This window comes from Coregonus lavaretus, assembly GCF_964263955.1.
Source record: "Coregonus lavaretus genome assembly, chromosome: 9".
Lineage (NCBI taxonomy): Eukaryota > Metazoa > Chordata > Actinopteri > Salmoniformes > Salmonidae > Coregonus > Coregonus lavaretus.
In genome coordinates, this window is record NC_139996.1 from 42,629,272 (window position 1) to 42,647,123 (window position 17,852).

Below are 17,852 nucleotides of genomic sequence, written 5' to 3' on the forward strand. Positions count from 1 at the left end.
TTTAATTTGTCACATTCACCACTGAAATTGACTAAATTTGACTGCCAAGATGTTTTATGTATAAAAGCGCAGTGCAGTAAAAAAATAAGAAGATATTTCCACACTATGAGATCGAAATAATACATAACAGAAAATTATGATAATGCCCTTTTTGTGTAAAGTGAAAAACTCACCAGGAGCAGGCATGCGGAGAAAGCAGAGCGAGGCTGGTGGAAAGGACGGAACAGGCAGAGCAGCGACTGTATGCTAGCAGGATAGTCCATATCTCCAATCATCTTTGCTTATAGCGATGTTGTGTTTCCATAAGTGGATGAATTGGTCTAATTTAGCATGAAAATGAGCTCGTAAAAGTGAATAATGACAACATATGTATTGTTTTGTGTGACTACAGCGCCAGCAATAAAACGCAAAAATAGAGACACATTCTAATTGAGCAAGGTGTCAAAGCGGACAACCCGCCCACCCCTGGCTTCGGTTGGGTCATTATAATTCAAAACAATGCCTTCTAAAATAAATCACACATGCCTCACACGCTCACTTTTGGTGATTTTAGGCCATAAGAGCTGTTTGGAAAAAAAGATCCTGGAATTTCAGCCTGTTCAGGTGGGATGGGACTTTTGGCCCACATCATGACATCACAATGTGATTGGATTACAATAGACCAATGACATCTGGGTAAGGGTGTGTGCTCTAGACCAGCCAATCAGGGCTGTTTATCAACATAAATATCTTCAAATTTGTTTCCTAATGCCCACATTATCAGACTAAGCATTTCAAGGGCCAAAGGAGGCTTAGGGAAATAAATGATACAAAATATGTTTTGGAGTTATTTTAATTAAATAAACACACATAGTGATGTATTAGACATACAGTGATGATTTAAAAAGAAAATTACAAAGACTGCATGTGGCTTAAAAAAATTATGCGATTCTGCAAATGGTGGTCCTCGAGATTTTGATAGTGATTTGGTTGTCCCCCGCAACTGAAAAGGTTGGGAACCGCTGTGCTACGCTACTGTAGTGAACAACTTACGTTACTGACTGTTACATACCAGAAAATGGTTTGCTACTTTCAATCTAGGCTCAATCTAATTCAATCTAATTGTGATGTCAATTCAAATGCTTACATTTTTCCTCAAAATGGTACAGAACACCTCATTTGGATGACTCTGATTTTCAGTGTTTGTGATGGGATGCGATGTGATGTTGAAGAAACCTTAATTATAATGCAATATATATTCTGCTCTAACATAGGCATAAATCATTCGACAAGCTAATCTTGGTCTACTTTTGCAAACACAACAACATTCTGCTTCTTATTATGTGGATATAATTATTTATATGAACAAATGACTTTAAAATTACACATCTTTTTTTAAAATTGAGGGTTTGGTTAATAACAGATCTACAGACAAGGCTGAAGAGTCATACTTTATTTACAAAAATACTGAGAACCAAACAGTCCAGGGAAAGAAAGCGGGAGAGATAATTCCTAAAACAGCAGCTAATGGCTCCATGCTACATCTGTAGACCGTAGCACATCTTGTGTGAATATGCAAACAGTAAGACTTAGTGTTAGTCGTGTCTGAGCCATGACCTTAGCGTAAGTGTGTGTTGTTGTTGCTACATTATGCGTGTGTCCGGTAGTACGGTGGCAGTCTGGGCTCCAAGCTGCAGAATGGGACCGTTTACTTTCTGCGGACCGTTTTACCCTTCTTGGAGCTGTAAAATGTCAGAAAGAGAGAGAAAGAGTGAGACATCCCATAAAGAGACAATTAATGCATATTTTAATCTACAAATAAAGACTTACATTGACTTTAATTTACTAAATTGACTTCAAAATTACTTTAGATGTGGATGCAAATGTGTGAGTTATGCTGTTCTAATGTTAATATTATAACATTGGTCAAACTAACAATCATCGACCACATCAGATAAAATCACATCAGACCACTCAAAACAAGTCATGGAGTTGTCATGCTTATCCTTCACGACACACCATGCAGCACTTACCATGGAATGGAGGTGATGATGGAATGAATGAAAGCAAAGGAAATATTCCATGATTCTCTCACTGACCCGAGTGTTCTATACCGCTGTGGTCGTGAAGATTCATGGAGTATTTTCTGTCTTTATGGACATCAGGCTAACAGCCGGTCCTTGGTGGCAGTGACACACATGAAAGCTTCGAGACATTAGAACGCAACACTGAGAGACCAAAGAAACATGAGCCCAAAGCTCAACGTTGAAAGCACAATATTTTGTAACTGGACAGGCATTTCATTGACTGCACAATTAACAAATCTAAAGTTACCTCAGGATCAGATGCTTTCATGTATTTTCTTTGCTTTTGAAACATTTGACAATATGACAATACCCACAACATAGAACACATGGACTAAAGAGAACCAGAGCCTTATATATATAAAAAAAATTAGGTTTGAGACTTGAGAGATCCATTTCTGTTACATCACAGCTCAGGAACGTGATGCACAAGAACTTGGCTTTCTTTGTTGACGCCCAATAAGTCTTGTCATCTTGAACCTGGGCGTAGGCCTATATCCTTTGCGATCTGGATTGTCAGTGTGTACTGTATATGTGTTTTGCCAAAGGTATAAGAGTAGTGCTTGTGTTTATGTTCCAAAAGGGCCAAGAGTACTAAATAAGTAATGTTATAGCAAATTCAAAATTAACGTCTGGCTATGTTTGCCTATACAGTAACATGAATGTCAATCTTGTTCTATAGCAAACTGGTTTCTTCTGTCAGATAGCGAAGGGAGAGATAAAATCAACAGCATTTAATCTCATTGGTGGATTCTAAACTGTAATGTTTTCTGCCATAAACTGCCATGAAGTGTCCTGAACAGTTTTGGCAGTTACTGTATGTCATGTTGATGGAAGTATATTAGGCCTATGAGGCCATTCTATGGATGGCTTGAGTTAAACGTTCTTTAACCATTTAACTCTGCATGGTAATTAGATGGATAATGTCCATATTTCTGTGTTAATTCACCAGATTACAATGTTTGCCGTCTGAGTGGGTGTAGGAGAGGAATGTTACTAGCCTGGGTGCCAGTGTGTTTCTGCTCTCTAGCCACCTCCTTATGGAATTGCTTGGCGTTACAACAACAGCAATGGTTGGCAAGAGCACAAACAGATCTGGGACCAGGCTAGAATGATATTGGGTGGAAGCTACATGACTTACTGTTTCTGTAACTCATCAATGCGGTCCCTGAGAGTGATGACCTGGAAATGACACATTCAACAGCACGTTTAACAGGAGACAGACTGACTGACTTACTGAGGCTTTACCTTGGGACTGAGGAGCCCCAATGCTCTCATTTCTGTGGACTGAATGTCCTGTGGCCAGGGGTTGCCTGCTGTATGTGGCAGTATGGGGAACCAAGACCAGACACACACCTAGCCTAACAGACACTCTTACTGAGTGACACCATAAACTAGACCCTTGCAGACTGCTGCTGTATAAGAAGGTTGATCTTGTCTTAGGTTTCTGCACTTCGCTTAATCAAATAATAGGTTTTTATTGATGAAAACAAATAGGACTGTGAGAGCATGTGAATAGTTAGGCTAATTGTCGGTGGACTGTGTGTGTGTGTGTGTCAGTATTGACTCTCCAAATTGCCAAGGATAGAGAGTTTAGGGGAGGAGGACATGCTAGAGACAATTAGCCACACACTACTGCCACTGAGTTTCTGTCACTTCTTTCATTGGGAATGAAATCCAGACAGAATCACTTACCTGTGAAACACACCATTTCTTAAGACCTGACTAGTGACTGTCTTTTAGCACAGCCGTTCTTTATGGGTCTATGATTGGGTCTCAGTCTAAAGTGCTTGCACATAGACATACTCTAATACCTCTGTAACTTGTTTCAGAATGAGATGGTACAGTATGCAATGTGTTATATCATGTCTATAACATAGAATGTTCAACCTGAATGAGTGAAATATAATCAATACTCATTCAAGTTTCATTTTGCGTCTTCCATGGTGTCTTCTCTTGTCTCCTCGATCGATCATTGAACCTTTTGCTCTGTTTCCATCACCTCTGTGTTAAGTTTCACATGCAACTTTCTCATTAAGTTTCAGACCATGCACCGCAGTGGCGCGGGAGAGCCCCCTGAGCTGTGACAACTGTCCAGCTTTACTTACAATTTACTCAGCTCCTCCACTCTCTTACGCAGGGTTGTGACCTGGAGGAGATATCAAAGCAGAGCTGCGTTCATATCTGAGAGGCTGTGACTGAGGCCACCAAGCAGATGGTGAGACTTTGTGGCCCACTGTCACCCTTGATTTTACTCAGGTAAGACTTGGAATTTTCCAGGGTATCTTACAATTACAATATCTTACAGGGTGTCTTACATGACCCTTGTCTCTAAAAACCTAAGGAAAAACGGATAATATGGTGACTGAGGTAGACCTTTTATCAGGTCACGGTTAATACCAGTACCATCCATACTGCCACAGGGGAATGCGGTCATGTCCAGACATATATGCGCTAAGAACAGAGTGTCACGGATTCAGCCAAGGCTGCCCCTCCTCCTTGTTCGGGCAGGCTTCGGCGTTCGTCATCACCGGAGTACTAGCTGCCGCTGATCTATGTTTCTGTGTTCTACTTGTTTTGTCTTTATTGTACACACCTGGTTCCCATTATGTCCATGATTTGTTCCCTATTTAACACTCTGGCTCCCACTGTGTTGTGTGCGTGTTTGTTCTATGTTTGGTGTCATCGACTGGTGAGCGGGATTGTTCCTCCCTGCGTGGAGATTATGTTCATTTATATTTACGAATAAAGTACGTTGTCTACTAGCTCTGTGTCCTGCGCCTGACTCCGTCCTACCGCTACACACTGACGCCTGACACAGAGCCAGTCATATTATCAGCTTAGCTCTTGATTAGAGCGAGTAAAATTAAAATATTACGTCATGTAATAGAATGTGTCTTTAAAATATATCATAAGGTGCCCCTCATCAACTTAAACAGTCCACAATTATTTAAGATGTGCATATTGCTGTATGTATGTGTGCATCACTGGGATAACGTACAGTATATTTCTCTTTTCTTTAACCAGGACATCGGATACATACCTCATACTTCTGCCTCTTCAGCCTCTCCATGTGGTCAAACTTCTCAGACTCCAGTGTCTGCATCCATTCATGCAGCTCCTTTGCCTTCTCCCTAGAGCAGAGCAAGCAAGATGACTCGGTGAGTTCAAACTCTCTGTGGAGATTCCATATTTATACCTGAGGTTGAATACTTGATTCTGATTAAATTGGCTGAAGGGTGTTCTTAAAGTACATTAATTTCAGATAACGAGACAGTTGCAAACGTTATTGTACTTGCACCTGACTTTTCCTGCTGTAGGCCTATTTCTCATCGCCAAAACAACACACTACACACACCGTACTGTACATAAAGCCCAAGTCTGTTACTTGAACTGTTTCTTACTTCAGTTTCTCTTCATTCAGATGGTCGATGTTCAGGGCCTTGCGTCTGCCTGCCAGGATCTTCTTCTTCTTCTCTCTCTCAGTTTCCTTCTTCCCACCTCTCTTTGAGTCAGCCTGTTACAAATGAATGGCAGTCCATCGATCGGACATGTACACACATAACTCATAGTTTTTTTGTGAATTACATGTTGTATACAAGTAAGTGATATTTTTTAAATTCATAACGTATGGTTCTGTGAAGACTGGTTGGTCGCTAGGTCACCTTCTGCAGATGGCTGCTGTAGTTGGAGCCCATGCTGGACAGGGCTGACTTCTTCTTTGCGTCCTCATCAGCCTTCTTCTTGGTATCTGCCTCCTCCCTCTTCAGCCTCTCCTCCTGTATTGGAAATCACAGCACAAAGTCAGTGTGTTGTAGGGACAGGTCACACGTTAACAGAACGCTGATAGTTGAAGAAAGCCCAGAGGGGTCGGTAGTGGTACCGGCGGAGGACACTAACCTCACGTCTCGCCGCGCGCTCCTTCTCCTTCTCGCTACGGATCCTGTTCTGCTCGGCCCTCTCAGCCCTACGCTTCTCCTGCAGGCAGACACATATAGATACAGATGGTTGGTTGTATTACCTTTGGCCACCAGTGTGCACTGCAGCGTCTTATCATTTTTTCATGGTTGTATTCACTATGAACTAAACATAAGCGAACAGGAATTGACTACCTGAACTTGTCCAATAAGAAAACCTTGATTTCATTTACGGCCTTGTATTCATTTTCAAATTTGACCCATGTGTATGCAGAGTAATGTCATTTACTCATTCTTACTCACGATTCGTTCTTTGAGGGCGATGAGCTCTTCCTCCTCCTTCTTTCTGTGCTCGAAGTGAGCATCTATCAGGGCCTGCAGCTCAATAAGATCCTTGTTCTGACGTTTTTTCTGCATGTCCTGTAAGGTTGGGAAGTAGAGCCATGTGTTAAGTACATGTCGTCAACTCTGACATTAGCCCTGGTATTTATCTAGCCAGCTATCTCCAGATGGTCATGAAGTATGAAGGGCTACTTACGTCAAAGTCCACTTTCTCGCCATCAGGAATCTTTGGTACCCTGAGAATTATCAATATAAAAATACAGTGAATATATGGGTAGTAAAATAATAAAAATAAATAACGTTTATATTTACCCAATTTTTATAATGTTATGGGTAATGAAACACTGTAAGACAGTAGAGAACTAAAAGTGAATTTCATGTATTTGTTATGTTTTATGTAATCTTGTTTGTAATTAAATATATGTACATATTTACACTACCAGTCAAAAGTTTGGACACACCTACTCATTCAAAGGTTTTTCTTCATTTTTACTATTTTTTACATTGTAGAATAATAGTGAAGACACCAACACTATGAAATAACACATATGGAATCATTTAGGAACCAAAAAAGTGTTAAAGAAATTATATTCTTCAAATAGCCACCCTTTCCCTTGATGACAGCTTTGCACACTCTTGGCATTCCCTCAACCAGCTTCATGAGGTAGTCACCTGGAATGCATTTCAATTAACAGGTGTGCCTTCTTAAAAGTTAATTTGTGGAATTTCTTTCCTTCTTAATGCGTTTGAGCCAATCAGTTCTGTTGTGACAAGGTATACAGAAGATAGCCCTATTTGGTAAAAGATCAAGTCCATATTATGGCAATAACAGCTCAAATAAGCAAAGAGAAATGACAGTCCATCATTACTTTAAGACATGAAGGTCAGTCAATACGGAACATTTCAAGAACTTTGAAAGGGTCTTTAAGTGCAGTCGCAAAAATCATCAAGCGCTATGATGAATCTGGCTCTCATGAGGACCACCACAGGAATGGAAGACCCAGAGTTACCTCTGCTGCAGAGGATAAGTTCATTAGAGTTACCAGCCTCAGAAATTGCAGCCCAAATAAATACTTCACAGAGTTCAAGGAACAATCACATGTCAACATCAACTGTTCAGAGGGGACTGTGTGAATCAGGCCTTCATGGTCGAATTGCTGCAAAGAAACCACTACTAAAGGACACCAAAAAGAAGAAGAGACCTGCTTGGACCGAGAAACACGAGCAATGGACATTAGACCGGTGGAAATATGTCCTTTGGTCTGGAGTCCAAATTTGAGATTTCTGGTTCCAACCGCTATGTCTTTGTGAGACGCGGTGTGGGTGAACGGATTATCTCCGCATGTGTAGTTCCCACCGTAAAGCATGGAGGAGGAGGTGTTATGGTGTGGGGCTGCTTTGCTGGTGACACTGTCTGTGATTTATTTAGAATTCAAGGCACACTTAACCAGCACGGCTACCACAGCATTCTGCAGCAATACGCCATCCCATCTGGTTTGGGCTTTGTGGGACTATCAGGACAATGACCCAACACACCTCCAGGCTGTGTAAGGGCTATTTGATGGAGTGCTGCATCAGATGACCTGGCCTCCACAATCCCCCGACCTCAACCCAATTGAGATGGTTTGGTATGAGTCGGACAGCAGAGTGAAGGAAAAGCAGCCAACAAGTGTTCAGCATATGTGGGAACTCCTTCAAGACTGTTGGAAAATTATTCCAGGTGAAGCTGGTTGAGAGAATGCCAAGATTGTGCAAAGCTGTCATCAAGGCAAAGGATGGCTATTTGAAGAATCGCAAATATAAAATATATTTTGATTTGTTTAACACTTTTTTGGTTACATGATTCCATATGTGTTATTTCATAGTTTTGATGTCTTCACTATTATTCTACAACGTAGAAAATAGTAAAAAATAAAGAAAAACCCTTGAATGAGTAGGTGTGTCCAAACCTTTGACTGGTACTGTACAATTTGATATGATATTGACCTGAAATAAGGGCAATGAAATAATAACAAAAATATATTTATAAAAAAGAAAGAAATTCATCTTTGGTGCGTTAGGCCTATATAGAATAAGACAACTGAAGGTTTTGACTACCACAGTTAAGAATGTAGTATTTTTCAATGAGAGACTGAAATGGAAATGAAAATATGAAGGCAGTTATTTCTATGTAGTAATCATACACATAGAAATGTGTACAAACAAATGAGGGGTTACATGAAACAATGACTTACTTGAACTGTGGCTTTTGGGCTGTATATTAAGAAATGAAGAGGAGGACAAGTACATGTTATTGGGTTAGAAATACACAAACAGCATATAAAGCAAATGAGTAATTCTCAGGCAAAAAAAGATTCAGGCATTACTTGAGTGAATATTTGATTGTTTCTACATTAAATGGAGAAAAAATTGTTCTGCGGGTAGATATTCCTAATTGCCTGGCTTTCAATTTGAGGTAGTGCATGTTTGTTAGTGCTCTGAAAATCAACAGAGAAATATCCACAAAAAGACAAATCAAAATCTCAGATATTGACTTTTCATAAACAGCTTTGCACACACAATTGAAGAATGTAAATATGTGTTATGTGTGCTTGATTTAATGCTAAAGTGTGATCTTATTTTAGAATAAGGAAAGTCCACTTATATTACAGGAAAATATTAAAATGAACAATATTATACCTAAAAGACAAGCAAAGTGTTTAACTTTAAAAGAGAAACGCTATAACTATGTAATGTTTATCGTTTGACCCTCACACCATTTTCACAAGCAAGACAACACAAATGTCATTGTTAGAACATGTTCTTTCTCTTTCTCTTCCTCTTGTTATGTGTTTGGTACGTGCCGTGCTAATAATGAGTGGGCATAGCAGGAAGGGTTGAACAATGGGGTCACTGTGCGGTTAAGCAAATGTTAGCATTTCATATTCTTCCATCCTTTTTCTTATTTTCCCCCCAAAATATACCATTTATAAATTGATTTGATTATCTGATATGTAGTTTTTTTTTTCTTCTACCAGTTCTTCATTTTTGTTTTGTTTAGATTCAGCCAATTTCACAGTAATTCTTGATCTGACAGACAGGTATGACAGAGCAGACATTCCCCCAATACAGCGAGACCTCAGACCTGGGACATGGACAATATATACATACTCATTCCTATGTACCAACCACAGATAATAAATCTTTAATCAACATACCTTCCTCTTCAATGACCTCTGCATGCAGCAAGCAAAATAAAAGCAAAATAAACAGCGTTAGCAATGGCAATAAGGGCTGACTAATAAGCCATAGGCTGCATACCCTACCTAAGCTTAAGCATTTGCGTTATCTCAGTTTCATATTTGAAATGGAAATGATACTTTGTCGGGCTAAGCACTATGAATTACTTTAGGTTAACACTTCAACAGTTTGTGTAAGAACAATAATGCATTTGTAAATGTGTCTCACACAATAGCACCTCAAAGTATCATTCAGTTAAATCTAGAATCCTTAATTGAAACAATAACAAAGCGACACCCCGCCTCTGTTTCGGTAAAAAGCTGAGGGATGGCCCTGGAGAAATGTAACCACTCTCAAATTCATAGACAGTGCTATTGATGCAATGACTGACCATTTATTATATTTTAACCATGTTTTGAGGCTATACAGTGTCTCTTAACATTTACATTGTTTACAAACATTAGAGTAAACAAGCTTATATTTTGTGTTCTGATGAGGTACAACAGTTGAACGAAGCTCATATTCTTGAAGAGTCAATGGGTATACACTGAGTGTACCAAACATTAGGAACACCGTCCTAATGATTTAACAAGTGACATCAATAAGAGATTATAGCTTTCACCTGGATTCACCTGGTCAGTCTGTCATGGAAAGAGCAGGTGTTCTTAATGTTTTGTATACTCAGTGTATATCATTAATTTATACTTCCAAAAATGTATACGTCCAAAAAGGATTCTAGCTTTAAGAAGGGACTGTCACAACAAACAAATGTTCAGAGTGCATGTACATTATAATCATGATTATGCCTTTTCAGGCTCATAGTAGAAGCACAGAGTTATTTTTACTCCTTTTAGAGTAACTGGCATAAACAGTGCAGGATATCTACTGTATTTTGATACACTGATGACGGCTTACAGTAGGTATCATAGCTTAGGCTTGGAAGTCTAATGCATATATATATATAAAAAGAAACTAATGTTATTGCTATACACTCAAAAAATGCTGGGTTGTTTGGTTGACCCAACTGCTTGGTTGCAGGAGTTGGGTCACTTAGTTTGGTCGTTTTCTTTAAAAAGAGCAAGGTTGGGTTGTTGATGATGGGTTATTGGTGCTGGGTTATTGAGATACAGTGCCTTCAGAAAGTATTCAAACCCTGTGACATATTCCAAATTTTGTTGTTGTGTTAAAGCCTGAATTCAAAATGAATCACCCATCTACACACAACGTGTATTAACAAAGTGAAAACATGTTTTTAGAAATGTATTGAAAATGAAATACAGAAATATCTAATTTACATAAGAATTCACACCCCTGGGTCTATACTTTGTCGAAGTACTTTTGGCAGCCATTATAGCTGTGAGTCTTTCTGGGTAAGTCTTTAAGAGCTTTCCACACCTGGATTGTGAAACATTTGCCCATTTATTATTTTCAAAATTCTTGAAGCTCTGTCAAATTGGTTGTTGATCATTGCTAGACAACCATTTTCAGGTTTTGCCATAGATTTTCAAATAGATTTAAGTCAAAACTGTAACTCGGCCACTCAGGAACATTCACTGTCTTCTTGGAAAACCAACTCTGGTGTAAATTTGGCCTTCTGTTTTAGTTTATTGTCCTGCTGAAGGGTGAATTAATTAGTGTCTGGTGGAAAGCAGACTGAACCAGGTTTTCCTCTAGGATTTTGCTTGTGCTTAGCTCCATTCCGTTTATTTTTTATCCTGAAAACTCCCCAGTCCTTAACGATTATAAGCATACCCATAAAATGATGCAGCCACCACTATGCTTGAAAATATGGAGAGTGGTACTCAGTAATGGGTTGTATTGGATTTGCCCCAAACATAAAACGTTGTATTCAGGGCAAAAAGTTACACTACCGTTCAAAAGTGTTTTGTCCATTAAAATAACATCAAATTGATCAGAAATACAGTGTAGACATTGTTAATGTTGTAAATGGCTATTGTAGCTGGAAATGGCAGATTTTTAATGGAATATCTACATAGGCGTACAGAGGCCCATTATCAGCAACCATCAGTCCTGTGTTCCAATGGCACGTTGTGTTTGCTAATCCAAGTTTATCATTTTAAAAGGCTAATTGATCATTAAAAAAACATTTTGCAATTATGTTAGCACAGCTGAAAACTGTTGTGCTGATTAAAGAAGCAATAAAACTGGCCTTCTTGAGACTAGTTGAGTATCAGGAGCATCAGCAATTTTGGGTTCGATTACAGGCTCAAAATGCCCAGAAACAAATAACTTTTTTCTGAAACTCGTCAGTCTATTCTTGTTCTGAGAAATGAAGGCTATTCCATGCGAGAAATTGCCAAGAAACTGAAGATCTGTGTACTACTCCCTTCACAGAACAGCGCAAACTGTCTCTAACCAGAATAGAAAGAGGAGTGGGAGTACTTTAGTAGGGGCGTGGCTTTCAGATTGTTATTTTTAGCCACTCATGAGAGTGAATGTCATTCCTGTTAATATGTTCTGTTGTATAGTTATCACATGTTAAGGTTGAATATTTACATTTTTGTAGCATCAATGAGGCTTACAGAGGTGTCTGAGTTCCCTAAAGCCTATGCACATTTCATTGTGGGGATAGATACCAACGTATTATAATATGTAATAAATAATCGTAATATTCTAGAATAATGTCTGAAATGCTAAACATTTTAAGTAAAGTTATAATTTTCAGTATGTGAACTTAACATGATGATCAGGAATGAGATTTACTCTCACGGGTGGCCAATAAGAGTTGTCTGAAAATTCACTGCCCTAATAAGCCACGCCTCCTGAAAATAATGACATACAATAAGACCCAGCTGCTAGGTCAACCCCAAGTGAAAGTAAAAAATACCCAACTGATGGTTAAATTAACCCATGTTTGGGTCATTCCAACAACCCAACATGTTGGGTTATTCACACAACCCAACTGGCTCGGTCAAAATAACCCAGTATGTGTTCTGTCCAATATTTACCCAGCGCTGGGTTACCAAATAACGCAAATTAGGTTGTTTTTAACCCAGCATTTTCTGTAGTGTAGCAATGAGGAAGCAGTTTGCATATATTGCTTTGGAAGATATAACTAATAACATACAACTAATAATATACAGTGCATGCATCCATTGTCTTGGCCAGCTATGAAGGGAAGGTACTACATTATAATAAATGTAGAACAAGAAAGTACACTAGGGATCTGTCCCATTATCCACACTAGCATACCACTTATAATAAAGTATGTCCAATGTATTGGATTCTAAGGGGTATGCTACTATGGATATTGGAACACAGCCCTAGCTACATTAGTCTTAGGTCTGTCTGGCTGTAACAGGTGGAGCGCACTGCTGCATCTAAAAGGATGATAGAATACCCCATGCCAACATACCTTCCACCTCTGGTTCTGGCTCAGGCTCTGCCTCTGGCTCGGGCTCTGGTTCAGGCTCTGCCTCCGGTTCTGGCTCTGCCTCCGGTTCTGGGGCTGCCTCTGGGGCCACTTCTACCTCTTCCTCTACCACTTCTTCTTCTACTACCTCTTCAACTACCTCTTCAACTACTTCTTCTGCTACGGCTACAAAACATGCAGTGATTAACCAGGGAGAGGAAGGTGAATGGAGAGGTTACTGAATGGAAGCATGAGAAATAGGGAGAGTTATTTAGAACAGGAGAGAGATATGGAGGTTAAAAGAGGAGATGAGTTCATGGGCATAAGAGACAATTCACGCAGGAGAAAGAGTTCAGTGGTCAATGACTAGATCTATAGAGGCAATATTGGACAATGTGTTGATGCTTCCTACGTACAGGGACCTGAAAATGACCTTGCTTTGCTACTTTTTCGGAGGCAGAGCCAATTACGAAGGTTGGTATGCCGTCGAGGTATCTTCTAATTTGGCAATGTCTAGTCTGACATGAGCCTGTAGTTTCTTACGCTGCAGATAAATATTTTCCGCAATTACCATATTGTAAGTTAAAGTTCAAGTCTGATGAAGTGAGGTGAAGTGGTAGCATTATCCAACATGCTATGAGCTACATGAAGATCGATTGAGTTGAACACATCCTCAAACACACTGAGGATCAAGAGCGAAACAGCTGACAAATTAGTATAGATGACATGAACGTTTCATTGTCTGTGCGTCATTGTTTTTTTACCTTCTCCCTCGCCTCCACGGATATAAAAAAAAATTCGGAGAAAGAAAGGAGTAAAACAATAATATTACCAAAAGAACCCGGATGTACCCAATATATCAGTATATAATATAATATTTAGTATATATATTACATACTGTAAATATGGGTACAGTAGGGAACCATTGTATGCATGCACAATACAGTCCTCCATAGCTGATCAAATGTCCGTTCACAAAGTAGTAGTGTTAAGTTAGGTGACTCTTGAGAAGACTTTTGAGCAGACAAAACATTTCAAGGCCTGATTGTATAATAGGATAGATTTATCTCCCTCCACAGAGAGGAGATATGTATTTTTATTCAGACAGCATATGTATAAACTAGGAGGACAGTATAATTGTAAAAGGTCTGCAGAGTTTCAGGGACCTGTTGCTAACTGACTAGTGGATGTATGTGGTCTGACATTTAGAAAATAATTTAAAGGAATGCATTAATTCATTTAAATGCATCATGCTTAATTTAGTTAATGGCCTGTTATCAACATTGGCTCCTGAAACCATTCATCAGTAAGTAATGAGTAAGTCATTGCTTTCTCGATATTGAGAGGATCGTATATCAAGTCAATGTATGCTGTTGTGCTATAGAGGGCAGTATTGAACACAACTTAAACCCTAAGGAGTCAAGCCAAGTTTCTCCTTTGCATTTAACTATTCTACATAGAGGATTGAAATCAGTTAGGCATTGGTTAAAAAACATACAGAATGATTCAGCATATGATTGAACAATTACCAATTTCAAATGACTTTGATAATGAAAAGATACAATAATGATACATAGCAATAATATAGTAATAATGCTACTTACCCTCGCTGTGAAAGGATTGAAAAGGGATAGAAAAAGATATTGCAAGTTTAATCAGGCAGTCAAAACAACTCACCAAAATGATGCATGGGAAATCTGGATGAGGTAATCGTGAGGATGAAAAATAATGTTGCTAATACTTACACTTCCTCTGTGTCAGACATGGTGACAGTGGACTTTGCACCTGAGGTACAAGGGAAGAAAGAGAGACACTTTCACTAAGACGCCAAGGAGGCCACACTCAAGTCACTAGCATTATTTATAGCATGGGGTTATGATCGATGCCAGGCTCTAAAATGTATTCTCCCATTACCAGAACCCAACCCTAATGGGAGAACATTTCACCAACATTTTTGAATAAATTGTGGCACAGAAAAATGTGCAGGATTTGTAAAGGGATTGCTTTTGAATCTACCCAGATCTACATCAGCACCTTTTTATAACTGTTTTATAATTAGTGTTAGGAAAATATACTGAAATTTAACACACTGCCAATTCTCCTTCGCAGACGATAAATGAGAAGGCACCCATACAAATATTTATGGCCTTTCTTTTTATCTCCCTCCCTCCCTCCTTCCCTTCCTCCCTCCTTCCCTGGCTGCTAGAGTCATGTTGCATGAGACCACAGGTCAATGTAAAGGTCAAAATCTAAGGTCCTCAAGTTAAGTTAATGTCTTGGTCAAATTCCATGCCTCAACATAGGTGCTAGAATACATGCATCTTTAGGGGGATTTTAAAGGGATTCTGTCACTTCTAGACTAGACGGGGCGGCAGGTAGCTTAGTTGGTAAGAGCGTTGTGCCAGTAACCGAAAGGTCGCTGGTTCTAATCCCCGAGCCGACTAGGTGAAAATTCTGTCGATGTGCCCTTGAGCAAGGCACTTAACCCTAATTGCTCCTGTAAGTCGCTCTGGATAAGAGCATCTGCTAAATGACGTAAATGTACAATGTAGGCCATTGCTAGCCTTCTGTTTTTGTTTTGCAACTTATCAGACATTGTATCATACTCGGATAAATCCCCAAAGTATATATTTTGAATTGATTAGCGTACATTACGAGGATGTTCACAAAACATTCACCTTTGCATTTGTAAACCATAACTCCTATAACTGGGCCACCCTAGAGGCCTACTTGTACATTATAACTGTTCCCAAACAGACAGCTGCAAATGTCTTTGAGAAATGGGTCCAGGATCCAATATCCAAAGCACAGATCAGGTTCTTTCTCTTGGAATAGTATCAATAATTCCCATTTCATTTCCTTATGTGGACATCTCCCTCACATAGGCATTTCAGGCATTTTTCCCTGATTCCATTATGTCATATTAACTTGTTATGGATGCAAAACAAATATGGGGAAAAAGGGAATAATGAAAGAACATGAAACTGTTTGACAATGTATAAGACTGAAAGTCAAAGGTTGTTTCTTGAAATTCCAATCATATTATCATATCTATACATTTCTGGGTTTCACAAATCAGGCAATAGTTCAATGGGCCCTGTAACATTAGTAGAGTGTCTATGTGTTTATCCTATAAGTATGGAAGTCTTAATGTGCCACCATGTTCTCCTAGTTCATGTGTCTCCAGAATAACAGAAACTATAAAATGTGACACCTTTCTCTCTATTAAACTATCCCTGACTTTGCTGTGACATACACTCAAGCAAACATATCTGTTCACTAGATATGTGTCCAGCTATCTGTTTACCATATCACAAAAGACCAGTATAGTACTAACAATACTGTTTCCAACCCTAACATTGAAGTAACATGGAGCATATCTCTAGATTCCCTAATCTTAGCCTCTATTGTGATTTAAACCATTGGATCAGCTCCACAACATAGGTACATGTCTTAGAGGGCCATTTATAAATCCCAGGCTTACGATAGCCTGTTGGATCCAGGCCTCACCCCCAGAGACCTTGTAGTCACTTTTACTGCTTAATCTAACAACAACAAGAACAGACTTTCACACCTATACTAGCATTTCTTGACACAAAACATTGACACTTCATTCTACATGCCCAGTGGCTTTCAAGAATGATGTTCTAAGCAAAAAGAGACACCCACGATCTTGATCAAGTCAAGTTAGAAGCTTTTGTAGAAACCTGTATGTTCCCTTCACCTGTCCCTATCCCCCTGGTGGGCCCTTCTCACCCTTGACCTCAACATTACTATGGAGCAGCCGACTGCTTTAAAGCCTGAGTGTTCCAACACAGTGGCAGTGGTTTTGCACGTGTGGATTCAGCTGTTCTTGAAAGGAGACAGCTAGGGGGGCACTGCGCTCTTAACGTTGCACTTGATCTGAAGCTTTCTATCTATCTATTTATCTCTCACTCACTCACTCCTTCTCTTATTCCACTCACTCTCTCTTCCTTCCAACCACTCTCACTCTCTCTCTCTCTCTTACCTCAGAATAGCGGAAAGAAGAAGTGAGCTCCCTGGTGGCCGAGACTGGCTGTAAGGTTCTGCAGAATTACAACCCTGATTATGTCCTTCTGTTATAGTGACACTTGATCCAAGGAAGGTCCCTATTGGACAAGGAAGTGTCGGAGGCGAGGCCGCAGTGGGTATGTCTTGACGTCTTAGACCCGGCACTTAATAAGGAAATGGATAGATTGTTGGGTAGGGAGGGAGGCTCAAGTTTGGAGAGGGACAGCCAATGCCCCTGTTGCTATATTTGCCATCACATTAGGCAAGCAAAATTAATCCAAGAGGAACGTCAGTCGAGGCAATCAGATGGTAGACTTGTTCTTTTTTCACTGGAGTGGGAGTTCATATGGAGACTGTACATAAACATAATGTATGTCAATGGCCTGGTCAAATGAGGACAGGATCTGTGGACAGTCTACATCTCAACACTTTACATTATTTGCTGAATGAACTATCTGGGTCTTCAGCAGCTTTAAAATAGTATTTGGACTGACCAGTGGGTCTAATTCAACTTCATAAATAGGCTATAATGGGAAGATAGCTGTGGCTGTGTCTTGTATTTGTGTGAATTCGATTCTCACCAGGGCCTGTATTAACAAAGTGTCTCAGAGTAGGAGTGATGATCTAGGATCAGGTCCCCACCTGTCTATGTAATCTTATTCATTATGATCTGAAACTGATCCTAGATCAGCACTCATACTCTGAGAGGTGTTTGTGGATACGGGCCCAGGGCTCTAAGAACTACCTGTCATGCAGAGAATGTTTCTCATTTTCTAGCTTCATTAAGACCCTTACAGAAATGCAATATCATGAATTTCCCTCATTTCCTGTGTTATGGGACTTGATTGGACTGATTTATTAGGCCGACCATACTTTACCCTGGCTGGAGCTGTGATTGGTTAACAT

At 39.5% G+C, this 17,852-nt stretch overlaps 1 protein-coding gene across 1 annotated transcript; it reads right to left on the reverse strand.

The window, feature by feature from the left end:
* Positions 1–1,687: 1,687 nt before the first annotated feature.
* On the reverse strand, positions 1,688–17,852 carry LOC311135358 (troponin T, fast skeletal muscle isoforms-like; the record flags this gene model as incomplete). The annotated part of the gene is made up of 14 exons (XM_084169300.1): positions 1,688–1,721; positions 4,172–4,212; positions 5,107–5,197; positions 5,468–5,580; positions 5,729–5,842; positions 5,964–6,041; positions 6,284–6,400; positions 6,519–6,558; positions 8,557–8,575; positions 9,520–9,537; positions 12,918–13,100; positions 14,519–14,523; positions 14,660–14,699; positions 17,825–17,852. The coding sequence occupies 14 exons, from the start codon at positions 17,850–17,852 to the stop codon at positions 1,688–1,690; spliced, it is 921 nt and encodes a 306-aa protein (XP_084025426.1).